Source organism: Epinephelus fuscoguttatus, linkage group LG14 (assembly GCF_011397635.1).
Source record: "Epinephelus fuscoguttatus linkage group LG14, E.fuscoguttatus.final_Chr_v1".
Taxonomy (NCBI): Eukaryota; Metazoa; Chordata; class Actinopteri; order Perciformes; family Serranidae; genus Epinephelus; species Epinephelus fuscoguttatus.
In genome coordinates, this window is record NC_064765.1 from 27509726 (window position 1) to 27526858 (window position 17133).

The window sequence follows — 17133 nt, forward strand, 5'->3', positions numbered from 1 at the left end:
AGGGCTTCAAAGCAGGAGTCCATAAGCCAATGGGTGATGTCACGGTGACTACATCCATTATTTTTAAACTGTCTATGGCCCCAACCTATGCTGACTCAGATGACATCACTTAAAGCAACTGATCAGACTTCATACAGCTCCCTCTGGAGCAGCACAAGTTTTTATCTGACTTTATTCTTAAATGCATTAGTACCCCCTAACACATTTAAACAGCCAATATGTGAAATTGATGGACTTCCCATCTTTTTATGAATGTAAAGTCTTCTCTTTTTTATGAATGGCTGTAACAATTTCAGTGTATTATTCTTATTTCGTAGAAGTGGTAGCTGATATGGATACAATCCTCTATCCTCCATTATATCAATATATTATACTGTGATATACTAAATTTTATGAATATAGCAACTAAGAATGTTTATGGATAAAAGAACCAGATGGGACTGCCTGCTATTGGCAAATCAACCAAATGAGAAATCAGGGTACTTTATTACACTAATGAAAAAATCCTAAAAATAATATTGCTAAAAAGCAGTCCTAATCATTGATTTTCAACATTCTTCAAAATGGTCTAATAGACCTAAAGATATTGAAAGGGATAGCTGTGGCAGCATAAATAGAATGGCAAAATCTGCTATGGAAGACAATTCTAAATCCTCTTGCAGTATATATACATCAACATTGCCAAACCCTAATTTGTAGGGTAAATGGGGTGATCATAATTCCAATGGTTTGGCTTCAATGGATAATTTTAGTGTCTCATGATGCTCAACCTGTATAAGGACCCCACCCTAACAGGAAAGTAATATAAGGAAACACACAACCCTTGAAATTACTTAGAATTCTTGATTTTAAAGTACTAAACAATGGCAGGTACCTTCCTCCAAAAAACCCCAATCAGTTGAACCCCGGTGCATACACATCCCAAAGCTGTGCCTCCAATCTAGCAGTCCTGATCAGTAGCAGTGGAGCTTGGGGAGGAAAAAGGGGGACAAGGGGGCCGGTGTATAAATAGCTTTGGTGCCCAGTTGCATAGCAACCGATGCCATCTTGCTGAGGTGTAACGCCCCTCACCACGCCCCTTGTCCTGACTGTTCTGTTCCATTTTCCTCCCTCTGCAGTGTGCCTCGCCATCAAATACAGCCTTGCAGATGTGAGTGCATCCCTGTGTGTGATTTAAAGAGGTGGCCTGTCCATCACACGGGCTGCGTGATGTGTTCAGTGGCATGGCTTTCATTTGTCACAAAAAATTAAGAGGTGTGGTGGGTACAAGTTGGACTATCTGCGAGTGCCTGCCGATCGATCTATCTATCTATCTATCTATCTATCTATCTATCTATCTATCCATCTATCTATCCATCTATCATGGTGGTGCTTTGGTGAATCATCAGTGTCAGGCAGCAGAGTGGGAAATGTTTTACAAATGCTGCCTGTCAGGAGGGAGGAGACCGTCCCCCGGAGGTTTCAATCACCCCCCCCAAACCCGCCCCACCCCGACTCCCTCCATCCTACCATCTCTTCCATCAGAGGTGCTAATGAGCCCAGGAGAGGTGGGGGGATTGCTGGGGGGAGAGAAAGAGAGAGCAAGATAGTGCAAATGAGGTGATCAAGTCATGCTGTGTGTGTGAGTGTGTGTGTATGTGTGTGTTTGGGTTTGGACTATCCATCACACATGAGTGAGGGAATGCTGTATGTTGGATTCAGTGATCCAGTGTCACAGTGATGTGAGTGCCAGGCTGTGTGACATGAGGTGCGTGTCTAATAATTCGTCCTGGAGTGAGACACAACCCTGCAGACACAGCTCGGCCTCGCAGCCTGACAAGGACCGGACTCAAGCGCTTCCATGGCGCCCAGGTTATTCCAATTAGTTCTAATATTAGGATGTTTCTGCACAGACACGGCTCCACTACACACATGTGCCTTGTGCCAGCTAGCAGTAAGAAAGAAGCCTTTCAGGCACCCAGCGCGCAGCCACGCCAAACACAGCAGTCACTTCTGGAAACCACTTGGCACACACCCACATCCCTGTTCTGAGCTGCATGCTGGAAGTCAATGTGTGTGTGAGAAAGCCAGGGAGGACCTTGGGGTGCTACCTAAAGCATTTTAACAGCAGTACATTAATACCACATTTAACACTCTACATTTGAATATGTATAAATACATTTATATATTATGGTTTGTTACATCTATTCCAAGCAATTTTCTTTGATTTATGTCATAACAAAACTAGAGAGCCAGTTTGAGAGGCTGTAATGCTCACTGTTCAGACCTCTACACTGTTTCATAAAGTTGACAGTTGTGTAATAATTAGCCAGAGAGTAGTGTCAGAATACAATAAACAATCACAGACTATTTACTGCTAATAAGAACAAATGTTACATGCAAACTAGCTGATGGGAGTAACATTTTTGCAACAGTTTAGTCAAAAACTTATGTATGGGACAAACAATCAGGGGTCACAAAGAGTCTGAATATCTACCAAATTACATGGTAAGACATTCAATGGTAGTCAAGACAGACAAAAGTCAAATGTTCACTTGAGTCATTAGGATTCATCCTATGTGGAACACGAATGTACAGAATTTTGTGGCAATGCATAATGTAGATGTATATCCTTGGATGAATAAAAATAGTGATCTGTAAAAGTCAATAGGATTCATCCTCTGGGGACAATGAGTGTCTGTACAAAAGGACACCACTTTCAGGCTAATGCATTTTAGCTAGCAAGAATTAAGATCTGGGGGCTCTATTTAAACCATCTATAGCGCATAGTCTGCAGTACATGGTGCAAGTGTATTTAAGGCCTGTCGAACAGACTTGGGTGGTATCACAGTTTAGGGACCCCAGAAAGAATAGTCATCACCATGGTGACAACTAATGGGGATCCATTAAACAATAAACAAACAATAAACAGTACTGCGGTATGAAAGGGTATTTAGAAATCCTAGTCAAAAACACAGATGCTCCTCTTTCTATAAAACTCATACAGAGATGCTGTATTGTATTTAGTGCACATCACATGCCACCAGAGGTCAGGTTAGGTAGTGCCGCACACAAACACCATCATATACTGTGTACCCCCGTGGAACTTCAGGAAGGTAAGAAGGTATGAAATAGATAAATACTGCCCAAACATAGCGTCCAACCGCTTTAGCTGGTTAAACTGCATCTAATCTGAGCACAAAGTAAGACCAAAGGGGCAAAGGGGCTATATTTAGTCCCTTAATAGGAGTGTTTTGGGCTTAACATGAATTCAACCAATCAGAGTGTCATTTCCCATTCCCTTTAAAAGCCAGGTGTGCCTGCACCTGGCGCACTGCTGTTTACATGGCTGATTCGGCAAATTGGAGAAGCGAGCGGTTTACTGCTGAGAGTAATGCAGTAAGAGCAGTAATGTCACTGCAGCACATATTGGGGGACATTTAGGCAGCAAAACAAAAAACTGTAGTTAGAAACTTGGGAGAGGGAACAGAAGTAAACTTTTAGCTTCTGAAATAGTCAATGAAGTTACGCTGCTCCTTGTAAATGTGCACAGAGTCTCTATTAATGGGGAGCTGGCCAGCAGCTCTCTGCTAAGATCACATCATAGAATGTAATTAACATTTTCTTCCTTAATATTTCCTCATTAATGATTACTAATAATAATTAAGTGTGTAACAAGCAGAACATACACATGTTGTGAACCCACCTTTGTAGGCGCATCTTACTGTCTGAATAATGTGCCCTTTAAATAGCAGTAAAATACTACACCAAGTCCTAGTTTCTGTTGGTCAATGGCAATGTGCCAACAGTGTGCCTGACTGCACCTCATTTTAAGACCTACACACCCATGGGCACATGGATGGGTGCAAGTACATTTGCTACTTACTCCACGTGGGTGCTGGCCATGAAAATGACAACCGCGTTGGTCTGAAACTAGCAATGACAGTTGCGCTACGCTGTCTGCTTCTTTAATAAGCTGCTTTGTGTTGTGTGTAAGATAGAGCCCATGTTCTTTAACATGCAAATGTCTCTGCTTTCTGTAGGGCCATTTCGCCATTTAACACACTGTTTAGTAAGTTTGCTTTTACAAAGACTTTTTGGTCATGTTTCAGTCTAATATATCTCTTTACTATGTAACTGGCAATTTTAATACAAAGCAGCAACTGCACGGTGGTTTTGTTGAATATTTTTTTCCAATTAGCCACAAACTAAATATAACAGAATACACAAAAAACCCATCTCATCTTGTAACTGTGGCTGTATTGCCCCCACATTCCATCATATTTGCAAGATGATGTAGTGCTTCATTTACAGGAATTGATATGGACGATAACCACAGAGGACACGATAGAATTACCTGACACTGGGATTTTATTTCACTATTTATCCTTCAGCAGCCATGTAACAGGGACAAAAGAGGCATTGCGTTTCTTGGTCTGCTTGCCATGCACATTTATGGGCCTACAATGCAATGTTACACATGTTTACTGCCCACTGTTTTCTCCCAAGTAGCTCATACATGAGAATGGAAATATGTGGAAGCCAGAAAGATGTCGGTTGGTTTTAATGTATTGAACCAAATAAGTTGCTGGGTGGAAATTAGCACTGGTATGATATGGCCATACTTCCTAAAATGCTCTATGACTGTGATTAAGGTTGCTAGACGCAATTTAACTGTTGAGAAAAATCCTAAAGGGCAATTTTTGCAATGTGTTTTATGCAAAAGCAACCAATTACATTTTTCACAGTAAGCCAGGCTTTAGGGAATTTCCTGCATAGGAGGAAGATTCATCAGTGCATCCTACTGATGTTGATACTTGCACCAATTAGAGCTGTAAAGTCGAACATGCTGAAGGGTATAGAGAGTAAAGCAGACGTCAGGGAGTTTGAAAAACAGCAAACAATCAAAAACAAAGCCATATCCACAAACTGGATAGCTGATGCTTTGATGGACTTTGATGGATCTAATCAGTGATGGGCAAAGCTGTCTGTACTCAGTATCTTGTTACTCCAACTAATCCGATGTAAAACAATGCAAACTGTTTTTCCTTAAAGTCCAACCTGGTGTTAGTAACATTAAGTTATTTACCTCGGGTAGATGCCGCTGACCATGTCCTGAGCCAGGAGATCAGAGACTGCGTGGCCCGGCCCTGCGGCTTTCGACAACAGCAGTACGACCAGTCCCCTCATCTGAAGGTTGTTCCTGCTGTCGTAGACAAAGCCCCTGCAAAGAAATACCATCAGTAAATTAAAATACAAACAAACAAACTTTCAATTTTTCTGTCAATTTTTAACTATGTACTTAAGCTGCGTTTCCACCGAACAATTTCGGTATAGTACCCTTCGATCCGTACAGTCATGAACCTAAGCTGTCGATTTGTTTTAGGTTTTCACTGCAGACAGTAATCTTAAACATAGGTGGGGTTGTACCAGATTGTAATAGCCGTGTCACTGCTCCATCCAGCTGTTGCTGTATTTCCTATTCACTTACAATGTCAGCACTTCGTTGATCATCCACGAAACAGGGTTGTGCGCCATTTTCAGCACATAAAAGAACAGGCTGGAGTGTTTAGAGCAGAGTAGGGGTGTAATGCTGCAGGAGTGCACCAGATTGACACTCAGAAACATTTTTTCTCCAAGTAAAAAAAATGAATATTTGCAGTTTGTATAAAAGATCCAATCATCATTAAAACATATGTCATGCTTTTATTAGATAGGATAGACTAAGCATCAAGGGAAGAGCGAGAGGGGCTGGAACTGAATCCACGGTGGCAAGGACAGTGCCTTTGTACATGGGGCACCTGCTCTACCCATGGACCTACTGTGTACCCCAGAGTTGGTATATTCACATTTAATGTGTGTTGATTCACACTTCAGCTCAACATGCAAGAAAATATTCCACTTTAAGAGTTGTGGGTAGCTGTTGGCAGTAGCCTTTGGGCGGCACAGTGAATAAAATTATTTTTTCTCAATCTATAGCTGCAAACTGTTGACTACTAATGAAAAGACAACTTGCTACTGTAGAAAAAGTGTTTACAGCCCACTTTAGTCTGAGCAAGAGTGTTGATTCTCCATTGACCAATCAATGGAGGTAGGTGTGCTTGGTACCTCAACAGCGGGGTGACAAAAAAACAGGATAGTACAGTATGGAACCGATCTATTGGTACCATCCACAACTTCTGACAAAGGAAATGCAAAGATAACAGTTCTAATGTGTGACAAACTGAACTGAACTGAACTGGACTGCTTGATGGAAAGGAGGATTTAGAATATTAAGAAGTCCATTAGCTGAGTAGGAAAGACTCTCTCCTTGTAGACCTGCTATACTGGCAGTTCATCACATTGTCACCATATATAAGTACAACAACACAGTAAAGAGTTCAACTTGTGTTGCAGCAAGGGTTTTTAAAGGTAAGCAACATGTAGCATCTCTGTTTCTAACATCTTTCCCGACACCCTGCTGCCATCTGTTGTGAAGAGCCTGATTCCAGTTACACCTGCTCCCACTGCTTCACCTTGTTTTAATGAGCAATGTTCAGGAACCAGTAACAGCTTGAAAACATCCGGCATGCATAGTTCAAACTATGTGGTTAAATAATGGACAGGACATAATGTTGGCTAACGTACTGTTCGCTTCCAAAATAAGGTACTTTCTTCTTTGTGCTGAAAACACCTCTGGTTAACAATAATAATAATAATAATGCAAATATGCAAATTTATCATCATTGAGAGCAGTGAGACTGAACCAGAAAAGGAAAGCCAATCCCAAGATTCACTCTCGTTTGAGTGAATATTTGCAATTTTTTTTCAGTGCTGCGTCTCTTGGATGCCTGCTGCTTATGATCTGGCACCTGGTCGCTACCTTTTTATACGGCCTCATAAAATACAGGCTGAGGGCTCTGGTAGGCTCTGATAGGCTACAAGTTATGATTGAGAGGGATTACTTTCGTGTGTTTCTATACATTGTTTTTTAATTGTTTTAAAGGCCCTGACACACCAAGTTGACGGTCAGCCATCAGTCACTGTTGGGCTGTCGGTGAGCATATGTCACCCTAGTCAGTGCGGTGTATCCCGCACCATTGCCTCTCATGAGCCCCCATTAGCTGTTTTTGGCTGATTCAGCAAGTTGAATCACTGACGGCAACGACAGAGACTGTTGATGAATAAATTACTCTGACCAGCTTAACACACAAGCAAAGAAACAGAAGTGAGGTAAGTAAACAAAGAGCTAAAGTCAAAAGGGAGTGAGTCCAAAACAAACTTATTACATAAGGTAAGATTATTTCCCTTTACACATTGAGCTCTTTAACAGACACATTTCCTTATGGTTTGTGTTATTGTTCATTGGCAAATGGTGAACATGCTCTGTTCTATCAACATTTGAGTTGTGTTGTTAATGTGCTAACTGGCTAACTAGCGTTAAGACGGTCTTCCGGTTTCCCCTTTTGATGCATACAGACTACTGCCGTCTGCTGGTGTGGAAGGGTATTTCATCATAGGCAGGAGGAGAACGTATATGCTGGTTGGCCATCGGCAGCAGTCTTTGCCATGTGTTCATGTGTATATTTTCGGCCGAGACACAGGTGACATGAGGCAACCCAACAGCTGGCTTTTGTTGCCCCTGGTTTTCTGAAGTCGGTTTGGCGTGTCTGGGCCTTAAAAGGTCCAGTGTGAAAGATTTAGGGGCATCTATGGGCAGAAATTGTATATAATATTCCTAACTATGTTTTCATTAATTTATAATTACCTAAAAATATGAATTGTATTTTCATTACCTTAGCCGTTTATATCCAGATACAAAGTGGGTTCTCTAATGGAGTCCACCATGTTGTTTCTACAGTAGCCCAGAATAGACAAATCAAACACTGGCTCTAGAAAGGGTCATTTGCCTTTTTGCGTCGTGTTCTCCTACACACTTGGTACATGGAAGAAGTTTTAGTTCTGCAACCTCACCGCTAGATGCCACTAAATCCTACACACTGGACCTTTAATATAAGAACACTGATTATAAATGTGTTTGTCTTACTTCTGGTTCCAAAATCATGTTTGAAAGAATTATAAGACACAATGAGGAAAAAAGAAAGTGCTGATTCAAACACAAAGTAGTTTAAAATATATACAGAATATCTATAAACTAGTCCTGCACATTAATTTGATGCTATGTGATCTTTTCTAAATGGGCTTCAGGTCCTGGTTATTCATTATAGACCAGTTTCTGTCTGTTGAACAAAGAATGAAACAAGGCAATGACACTGATGATACAACGCAAAGTGTTCGACAGAATGTTAACGGATTGTTGCATGGTAGAAAAAATAACGGGAAAATAATTAATCAGTTTTGCTGCAGGACTGTATATTTCTTTTGGGTTTGGGGGGGGGGGGGGACACACACACACACACACACACACACAGTAACACACACAGTAACACACACACACACACACACACACACACACACACACACACACACACACACACACACGGAGCCCAGAGGTAGCTGCCTGCGTGGTGGGCAGATTAAATATCTTTTTACTCTCTCTGGGGAGCGGTTAGACAGAGCACCTCTAATCCTGTCCCTATGGGAGCCCCTTGTGCCATGAATCACGCTCTCGTTAGGGGCTCCGAGGCAGACAAGCAACCACGCCCCCCTCCGCTCGATGCCCAGACACCGGCCTCACCAACCCACCGCCAGCCCGAAGCCCCCACCTCCACCCCCACCCTCTCTGACCCACCCCTGCACCACAGGGGGAGGTGGAGGAACCCGAGACAGAGTGGATGTGGGAGATAAAGCATGAAGAGAGGGAGGGGACAGAGAGAGATGGAGGGAATAGAGGCCAGACAGAAATGAGAATGCCAGAAAAGATGACAGAAGAAATACACTGGTGATTCACAGCGCCCTGGTGCTGAAAGGGAAAAAAAACGCACATACCCAGGAGCTTTGTTCCTTCACAAAAAAACATAAAACACCTTGCTGCCCCCCCCCCCCCAAAAATTTACGATACAGCTGACATTATGGAGGGCTGTCTTTCATCGCAGCTCATGAGATTTATTTATGGTCACTCTAAATTTTTACTCAATTGGAAAATAGAGACCAGCCTGGTGCGCTGATGAATGCAAAAGCATCCGCCGCTGAACAGAAAACGTCTTGAGAGCAAAAATTATGAAGCTGCTCTCCTCTTGGGGAGTCCGGTTAAACCAGTGGCCTGAGGGTGGCAGATGATTAATATTTATGTCACTACCCACACCAGCATACATCAATCAATCACAACCGCCCTCCCGCAAAGGGGTGGGGCGAGGATGATGTGGAAAGCGAGAGATAGTGGAGGCTACAGAGAGGCAGAGAGGGAGTGGAAAGAGAGAAATGGGCTGCTGTCATTTTAAAGGGTTGTGAACAGGTCACCACGCCTTCTGCTCCGCAATTGCAGCGCAGGAATTCGGGAACTTTAGCCGCCGTATGCAGGGGCTGGAAATAATGCATGCAAATGTATGACCTCACTTGTGTGGTGGCATATTGATCCTCTGTCTGCCTCTTTACTCCGAAGTATTGGAAGAATGAATGAATGTGCCCAAGTGCCTGCACTTTTCCTAAGGATAGAATTTATGCAATGCGTCTGTCTCTTCTGTACTTAGCAGGTACTTCTATAGATTAGGATCATGATATGTTTAGAAAATATGGTTAGAAAAATTTCCATGCATTGATTCTCACAATGCCATAAAGCCTGATCTACAGCAGGTGGTTTTCTATGGTGTGGGAATGTGTCTCATGTCTTGAGTACACTTTGCAAAAGTCCCAAAAAAACAGGAAGTTGGTTTTAAAGAATGTGATCCAGCCAGCTATTTATCCAAAACACAATGCTCTGCAAAAGTTACATTTCACTTCAGAAAATGTGTGCATTTCTCCAAGCTCTTCTCACTGGTTTGAACTGGGCAGGGTTAAGTTGGAACAGGGTAATGTCACTTTCATGCACCAATCGGGATTTAGCAACATTTTAATCAGAGTCTGATGGCAGTTGTGGAGGTGTTTGCTTCTGTTAGTGGACCGCTGTCAGTCAAGTCTGATCAAACAACACCCACAGAGTTCTGAAGAAGCAGATTAGCTGATTTCTTTTTTTCTCCTCGCAAATAATAATTAAAGGTGCCCTGTGGAGTTTTCTTGTAAACAAACACCAGTTTGTTAATATTCAGTATTACTCACCAAAATGTATTGTGTGTATTATGGTACACCCATGTTTACATGCTAGCAGTCTCCTTCTTCCATGTCTCGGAATTGTGTATGACATCATCCACCTGTGCATGTACATGATCCTTCCATGTGCACATTGCAAACATAAAGTGGACCCACTTATCAAAAACTTTGCTCCATAGTGCATAGATGGATGTTTTCACCCTAAACTCTAAGTGCTGATGGTTGAATTATCAACAATCAACGTTAATGTTGCAGATTTTAAATCAAATTTCCAGAGGCTAATATCTTGATGAAGCTTAGTGTTGGAGGTGCTTCTGTTTCATCAGCAAGTAATATTTCTTGACTTGGTTTGGCATCAAAGTACTAATTCAGTATCGCTGACCCTTTCTCCCACACTGTACTGTAAGTTTGACTTTAGATGGCTGTTTTTACATTAATTTACTGAGGTTAAATTTGAGTTTAACACGTGTACGTATGAGCAGGATCATGTGAAATCACAACTAATTTGGAGACTGTGAGAACTGTGATGCAGAAATTTTAATGAGCTAACTGAATTGCTAACTGAAAAGACGCAAATTGATATTTCAAACAGAGTATTTTCATTTGTCTTAACACACACTGGATAGGATCCTTGATTTCGTCATCCATGCCCACAGTGTAGCTGACATATGCAGGCTCGTTAAGCACCATTTAAACTAATCTTAACGGTCATTGTATAGATCAGGATATTGGAGATCAAGCAAAAGAAAAGGTGAGAAATCACTGGAAGGAAACACTAGTCGAAGTCAAACTCTCAAGGACTGTCCTTAAAGCAAGTTAAGTTTCTTCTCCTGGGCCGCAGTCCCCTCGCTGTAACTCCAGACTTTGGGGCAAAGTTAGCTGAGCTGCAGTTTTTGAGAATGAAAGGAAAGGAAAAACCGAAACCCAACTCCACGAGGGTCTGCCTGTCTGCTATTGTGGATATTTTTATCTGCTGTGCGTCTAAGGCGGAGACACAGTGGGAAATACGAACCAGCCAACCCAAGCTGACAGTGAGGAGTCAGACTGTCAAGAGGTCTGCTCCCCCCCTCCCCCCTAACCACCCCCGCCCCCCTGCTACAACACCCAAATGGATTGTCATATCAGATTTAGGTGTATAGGTTATTACACCCTTGGGCTCCTATTTCCAACACACCCGTCTGCATGGCGGGATTGAGTTTGAGGACTCTCTCTTCTTGCTCTCTTTCCTTGGTTCTCCAAGTTCCTGATTTCTTTGATAAAACATAAGAAAGCTCCGGAAACTCCTGTGACAAAGTGATGGGATAATATCTGGACTATGTGTCCTGTTCCAGCTCCTCCTTCGTCAGTACACAACTGTGGCTTTGCAGTTGCAACACAAATAATATCTAAATACTGGCTATAAAAACACGTGCCTGGTAGGCACAAGGGTCTGTCTAGGAACATCTTATCAGAATGATTTACACCCCAGAAGTGAGTGTGACTCAGCAAGCTGTCATGTCTTTTGCCCTCATTTACAGGAGAAATCATGCAGAGAAAAAACAGGATTTATCGACAAAACTGGGAATGGTTTTACACTCACACTTGCATAGTTTAAGTTTAGTTGTGTCAATTTGCTCAATCTTTCTTTGAGTTTGTCTCTGAAAGTGACGCATTCAAGCGAGGACAAACCAATACATGACTTTGCTTCTGCTCCTTTTATTCAAAATTGTAACACAGACCAAATTCTGTACAAAGACACTCTTGCAATTTCAGTAAGTAGCTTAGTGGCGCCACTCTCCTTGTTAGTATGTACTGTATGTTGTTTGATTGACATACTGTCGTATTTATCTAATTGTTATCAGCTTGACTTTGTTTCTGTCTCGAGGGAGTATTTTCTACTCAAGTACTGTACTTACGTACAGTTTTGAGGTACTCCAGTATTTCCATTTTATGATACTTTAAACTTCTACTTAACTACATTTCAGAGAGAACTGTAGGTAGTTACTTTTTAGATTGTTTTACATTTTAAAAACATAAACTATACAAGATACATGTTGTTATACAAAATAAATATCAGAGAAAGGTAAAAAAAAAAAACAAACACAAAAACAACAACTTGTTTTTTAAGATTTTTTTCCCCTCTGTCATCTTCCATTAATCTTCTCATGCACCCTCAGATTTATGTTGTGACCCTCTGAAGAGGTCTGACCCCTCAGTTGTCCGTCCGTTTGGTGTTTTGCTTTGCTGTATTTGCTTTTTTTTTTTTTTACGTCGTGTCCACAATTTTCATATCTTCCTCTGGGATTCGTGCTGCTACGGTCTAGCACCTGGTTACTAACTTTTTATAAAGTCTCGACCTCAACTACACGTGTGCACAGGAACGTTCCGAACACAGCAAAATAAGAAGGAAATAAGGATGCATTCACACTGGCACCATTTGGTCCGCTTTAAATGAACCCTGGTCCACTGTCACGGATAGTTCGGTTTGTTTGGAGTGGTGTGAACACTGGAAACTCTGGTCGACTTGAAACTGGGGGTCTCAGTTCACTTGCAAGTGAACCCTGGTGCGGTACGCTTACAGTGGGAAATGCAAACAGACTATCCAGCGAACCAAAGAGAGGAATTGACGTAGAGGACGGTGTATTTTGGGTAGAAAAAAAACAAAGCCAACAGCGCGAACCACTCGCTGCCTCACCTGCTGCTCAGACTGGGCAGCTTCTTGTGAAAATACAATTAGGTTTGAACACCAAAGTAAAAACAGAAACCCCAAGACTGTATAAATTTGGCGTTGCTCCATTGTTTTTGTGGTGATCAAGCCGGCTGAAGGGGACGGATTTCCGTTTTCGGTCCTGGCCAATCAGTGAGCCAGGTTTTCTTCTTCCTCATGCTTTTTTTCTTCTTGGTCAGTGGTCATTTCGGGCAATACCGCCCCCAAACGAGCAGCTGTTATAACTGTGTGACGTTGTCCAGGCAGTTTGGTCCACTTTAAAAAGTGCAGTGTGAAAGTGAACCGAACCAAATGAAAGTGTGAAAGAAAACACGGGAGGAGTCTCTCCAGATAAATACACCACCGCACACTTCTAGTGGGTCATGTGATCATTGCAAGGAATTACTCACTGCAAAAATAAAATTGTTCTTACATAGACAATGTCAATATCATAATGTGATAACAATATACTAGTTCTTTTGCTTTTGATATTTTAAGTAGACTGTACTGTTAATACTTTTGTACTTTCACTTCAGTAGTATGTTGAATACATGGCTTTAACTAGTTACAGTTTACTCAAGTAAATGGTGTCAACACTACTTCCACAATCCCATACATACACCTGGCAATGGATCCATACTATTCCACTGATCAACAGGTGGCAGTAACACGTCAAGATATGCAGCAATGCTCCAACAAAGGTAGGGAAGAAGAAGTCTGCAGGCTAAACATGGATGTTCACAATTCTGGATTCAAATTACGTAAAAATATTGGCTTTGTAAATGTTTTATGGGGAAGGAAATGCATTCAACATGGAGCGAAAGAAAACTCCGCAGGGCGCCTTTAATATTTTATACGCAACTGTAACTTTTTTCCTAACATCAAACAGTTGAATGTTAAATATCTGTGACTAACACTGGACTGACACAGGGTGTTGGATTGGCACATCATTCTATGCAATGAAATGAATATGAAAAGAGAGCCAGAGAGTGGCTGGCTTTACACATCTGGTGCACTCAGCTGGGATCAAAAGGGCTTTTCTCCCCGGCATACTTGCAATTTGTGTATCCCCTTTGAAGGAAAGACACCAGAGTGCTTTCAAATCTGTGGGCTCTGTTCTGAGTGATTAAAGGTGGAGTCTACGATTCTAATCCAATACACTTTTTCTCAGATTCAGCAACCATCTCCTTACAATCTGCTTGTTGTCTGCTCTGTGTGCAGGTAGTGGGAGCAGGGACGATGAAACAGAAGCCCCTTCTACACTGCCAGATTTTTCGCGAATGTTGGGCCGTTTTGCCGGCAAGCTGCGAGCGTTTAGACACACAGAGCTGAATTGGCGAGTTGATCCGAGGTACCGAATTTTCTGCCTCGTAGGGTAGTCACATTGGTGGAACCCTTTTAGTTTAAACAGACCGAGGCGGCCTTCCACAACGGGAGGGGCTGTTGAAGACTTATGGGAGGAGCTGTTAATGACGCCACACGTGCGACCCACTGGCGGTGGATAAACAGGAAACAGCTGATAGTAGGAATTAGTGAGCAGCTAGTAGCAAGAGGGAAACGCAAACCTGACAGACACTGTAAAGATGAGCAACTGGGGAGACAAGGCATTGTGCGCCCTCCTTGCCCTCGCAAACAAAGAGGTCATTAAAAGTCAGATGACGGGGTCGGTGAAGAACGGGCCAACTTACGAGAGAATCGCCTGAGGACTGACCAGCTGCGGCTTCCCTCCGTCACTGTTTACGTCACACACTGATCTACACATTTTGTTACTTGCTCACGCCCCCCATTGCCCCGAAAAAGGCGCATTCTGTAGAAACAAAAGTAGGTAGGCGGCATTTTGCTGCACTCCCCGATGTTGTTTTTATACTGCCAGTGCTGAAAAAAGACTGATTGGACTTTCCTGCAAATTTGCACAATTCCTATCTATACAGGGCTAGATCCTCTGAAGGAGCACTGCCTGGAGGAGCGCATTTGTTTGGGTGTTAAGCTCAAATATCAACAATATTTCTCCATAATTGCAGACTCAACCTTTAAGTGCTTCACCAGTCTAGTGAGAGCGTACATATCCAAGCTAAGGAAACAATAATCTCTAAGGACACAACAAGAGGATAGCAGTTTAAAATCTAAAATCAGGAGAGTCCTTGACTCCATTATATTTCAGATACTGTCTATGAGGGCTGGTGTTGAATGGTAAAGTTTGTTGTGATAGGAATAAAGCATGATTTATAAGGTAAAAAAGTTCATCATTTTTTTGTTAGATGTATACAACAATAGCTGTTTTTGAGTATGTTGCTGATATGTAGGGTTGCAACAATATGAGATTTCCACAGTACAACAACCGTCCCAGAAAATTTTGTGGTTTCATGGTATCACAGTATTACAGAATTTATGTTATAATGAGTCAGAATGACCGTCACATGAAAATGGAAATGTTATTATTGGTTGAATATCATAGATAAACAAGTACAGGATGTGATAAACACCAACTTTTATATCACAGTATACCTTGAAACCAGTATGCCTACAACCCTACTGACATGATGCTGTGAGGAAACAAATGCCAGGATCTAAGATGTGCTAAAACCTAGAGTGAGCACGTAGACTCATTTTTTAATGGTTATCACAAAAACAATACATCTGATACCTATCATAAGAGACACCAATCACTGACAATGGCAGCGTTGCTTGACTGAAAAAATGTATTGATATATTGACTAAAATCAACTGTTGTTTACCCACATGCCTATGGAATGATGAAAGGTGATACCTTAACTGCATCTGCCTTCGGGATCAAGTGTGTTTATGTTTGTGTTTGGGTCTTACAAGACACAACATAAATATCAGCTCACTATGATAGGGGTGCTGTGCTGCACACAACTTGCTGGGTTACATTCCTAAGTTTGACTTGGCTGATCAATGATTTGTTTGCAATCACGAGTGAAAAATTCTCATAAGCAAAAATTATGATTGCATAAGAGGCACAATCTAGAGTCAGCTCTGGTAAAAATGGAACATTGCACTCATGAATTTTGATATGAAGTTTTATGTCCTGTTTGTCCTTGTTATACTTGCCAATGGTTTTATTCCTCAGGCAATCACGAGACAGTCTCCCTCTAGGTTAAGAAGAAATATTAACTAAGAGGAAAGGTAGCTGGTGTATTATAATCATGCCGAAATAAAGTGATTCAAACGATAATCTGAAACTTCTTTTAAAAATTCATGATTTCTCTTTCAATCTTTGCAGACAGATAGAGTTGTGTTATTTTGATTGATTTTTCAATGGAGTTTGGTTTGGCGTTTACTTCATGCAGGAGAAAGCACCAAGAAACCAAGTTCATTTCAGCGTGTTACCTTGCAGTGTTGAGTAAAGGGTGCTGGGTCCCGATCAGCTTCCTGACGTGCAAGGCAACATTACTGAGCTCATCACTGAGCAGGCAGCGGAGACTCATGAAGGAGGTGGGATACCCGACGATCTTCTCCGCGTCCGAGACCACTTTGGTCCAGTTTGAGGGTCCTGAACTGGAGAATAGACTCAGGGTCCTCCGTCCTCGGCTGGACCAAGCCTTGCAGGACAGTCGAGCCCATGTAGCTGGAAACATTTTCCCTCTGACGGTGATGTTTGAGACAGCTGTTCAAAGTGCAATTCAGGTACCTGCCACCATCTTTAGACTGTATCACCAGATTCAAACGTTGTGACGTGTTCCTCAACAGTGTCGCATTTGTATTAAGTATTAAAATGTATAGTTTTCTGTCCTAACAGATCTAATAAACTGTCATTGAGGGAATAACTAGCCAAGTTTCACAACACACGACCTGTCACAGTGGGCCGCCATCTTGAATCACGTAATACGTTACGTCGTCGTAAAAACGTAATGACGTTGGTTGCGAATGCTGATACGCCCCGTTATTATGGAGAGCACTTCCGGCTGAAACCCGTTAAAAAATCTAGACATTTATACATTCCCATGTTTTTTTTCGAAGTTGCACACTGCCAGAGCAAGACACAATTAATTTATAAACTTTAGTTACCAGTGTTTCATTCGGCAAACATAATATTTACGAAACGTAACTTTAGCTTAGTGAAATATAAAATTTTATAGCTGGTTCACACCTGCCGTTACTGTCAACCGCTGGAAACGACTGTGTGGAAATAGCAAGCGCGTCAATTATTCTTCTTCTAAAAGATTGTGAATGTATAAAAATATTAACTCACCAAAATCTTGTCTGTATTTTCAAGGTATATTACACAGTAGGCTTTAAAGCAATGAAAAATAATTGTTTTC

General features: G+C 41.8%; 1 protein-coding gene across 1 annotated transcript in view; it reads right to left on the bottom strand.

Moving 5' to 3' along the window:
- The window catches only part of pdss2 (prenyl (decaprenyl) diphosphate synthase, subunit 2), a 36512-nt gene extending 19824 nt beyond the window's left edge, over positions 1-16688 (bottom strand). The window contains exons 1-2 of the mRNA XM_049596534.1: positions 16202-16688; positions 5069-5203 (exon numbers count right to left, since the gene is read on the bottom strand). Coding sequence (XP_049452491.1) covers positions 5069-5203; positions 16202-16449 — 383 coding nt within the window. The 5' untranslated portion in view covers positions 16450-16688. The remainder of the gene's footprint in view (positions 1-5068; positions 5204-16201) is intronic.
- Positions 16689-17133: the final 445 nt, after the last annotated feature.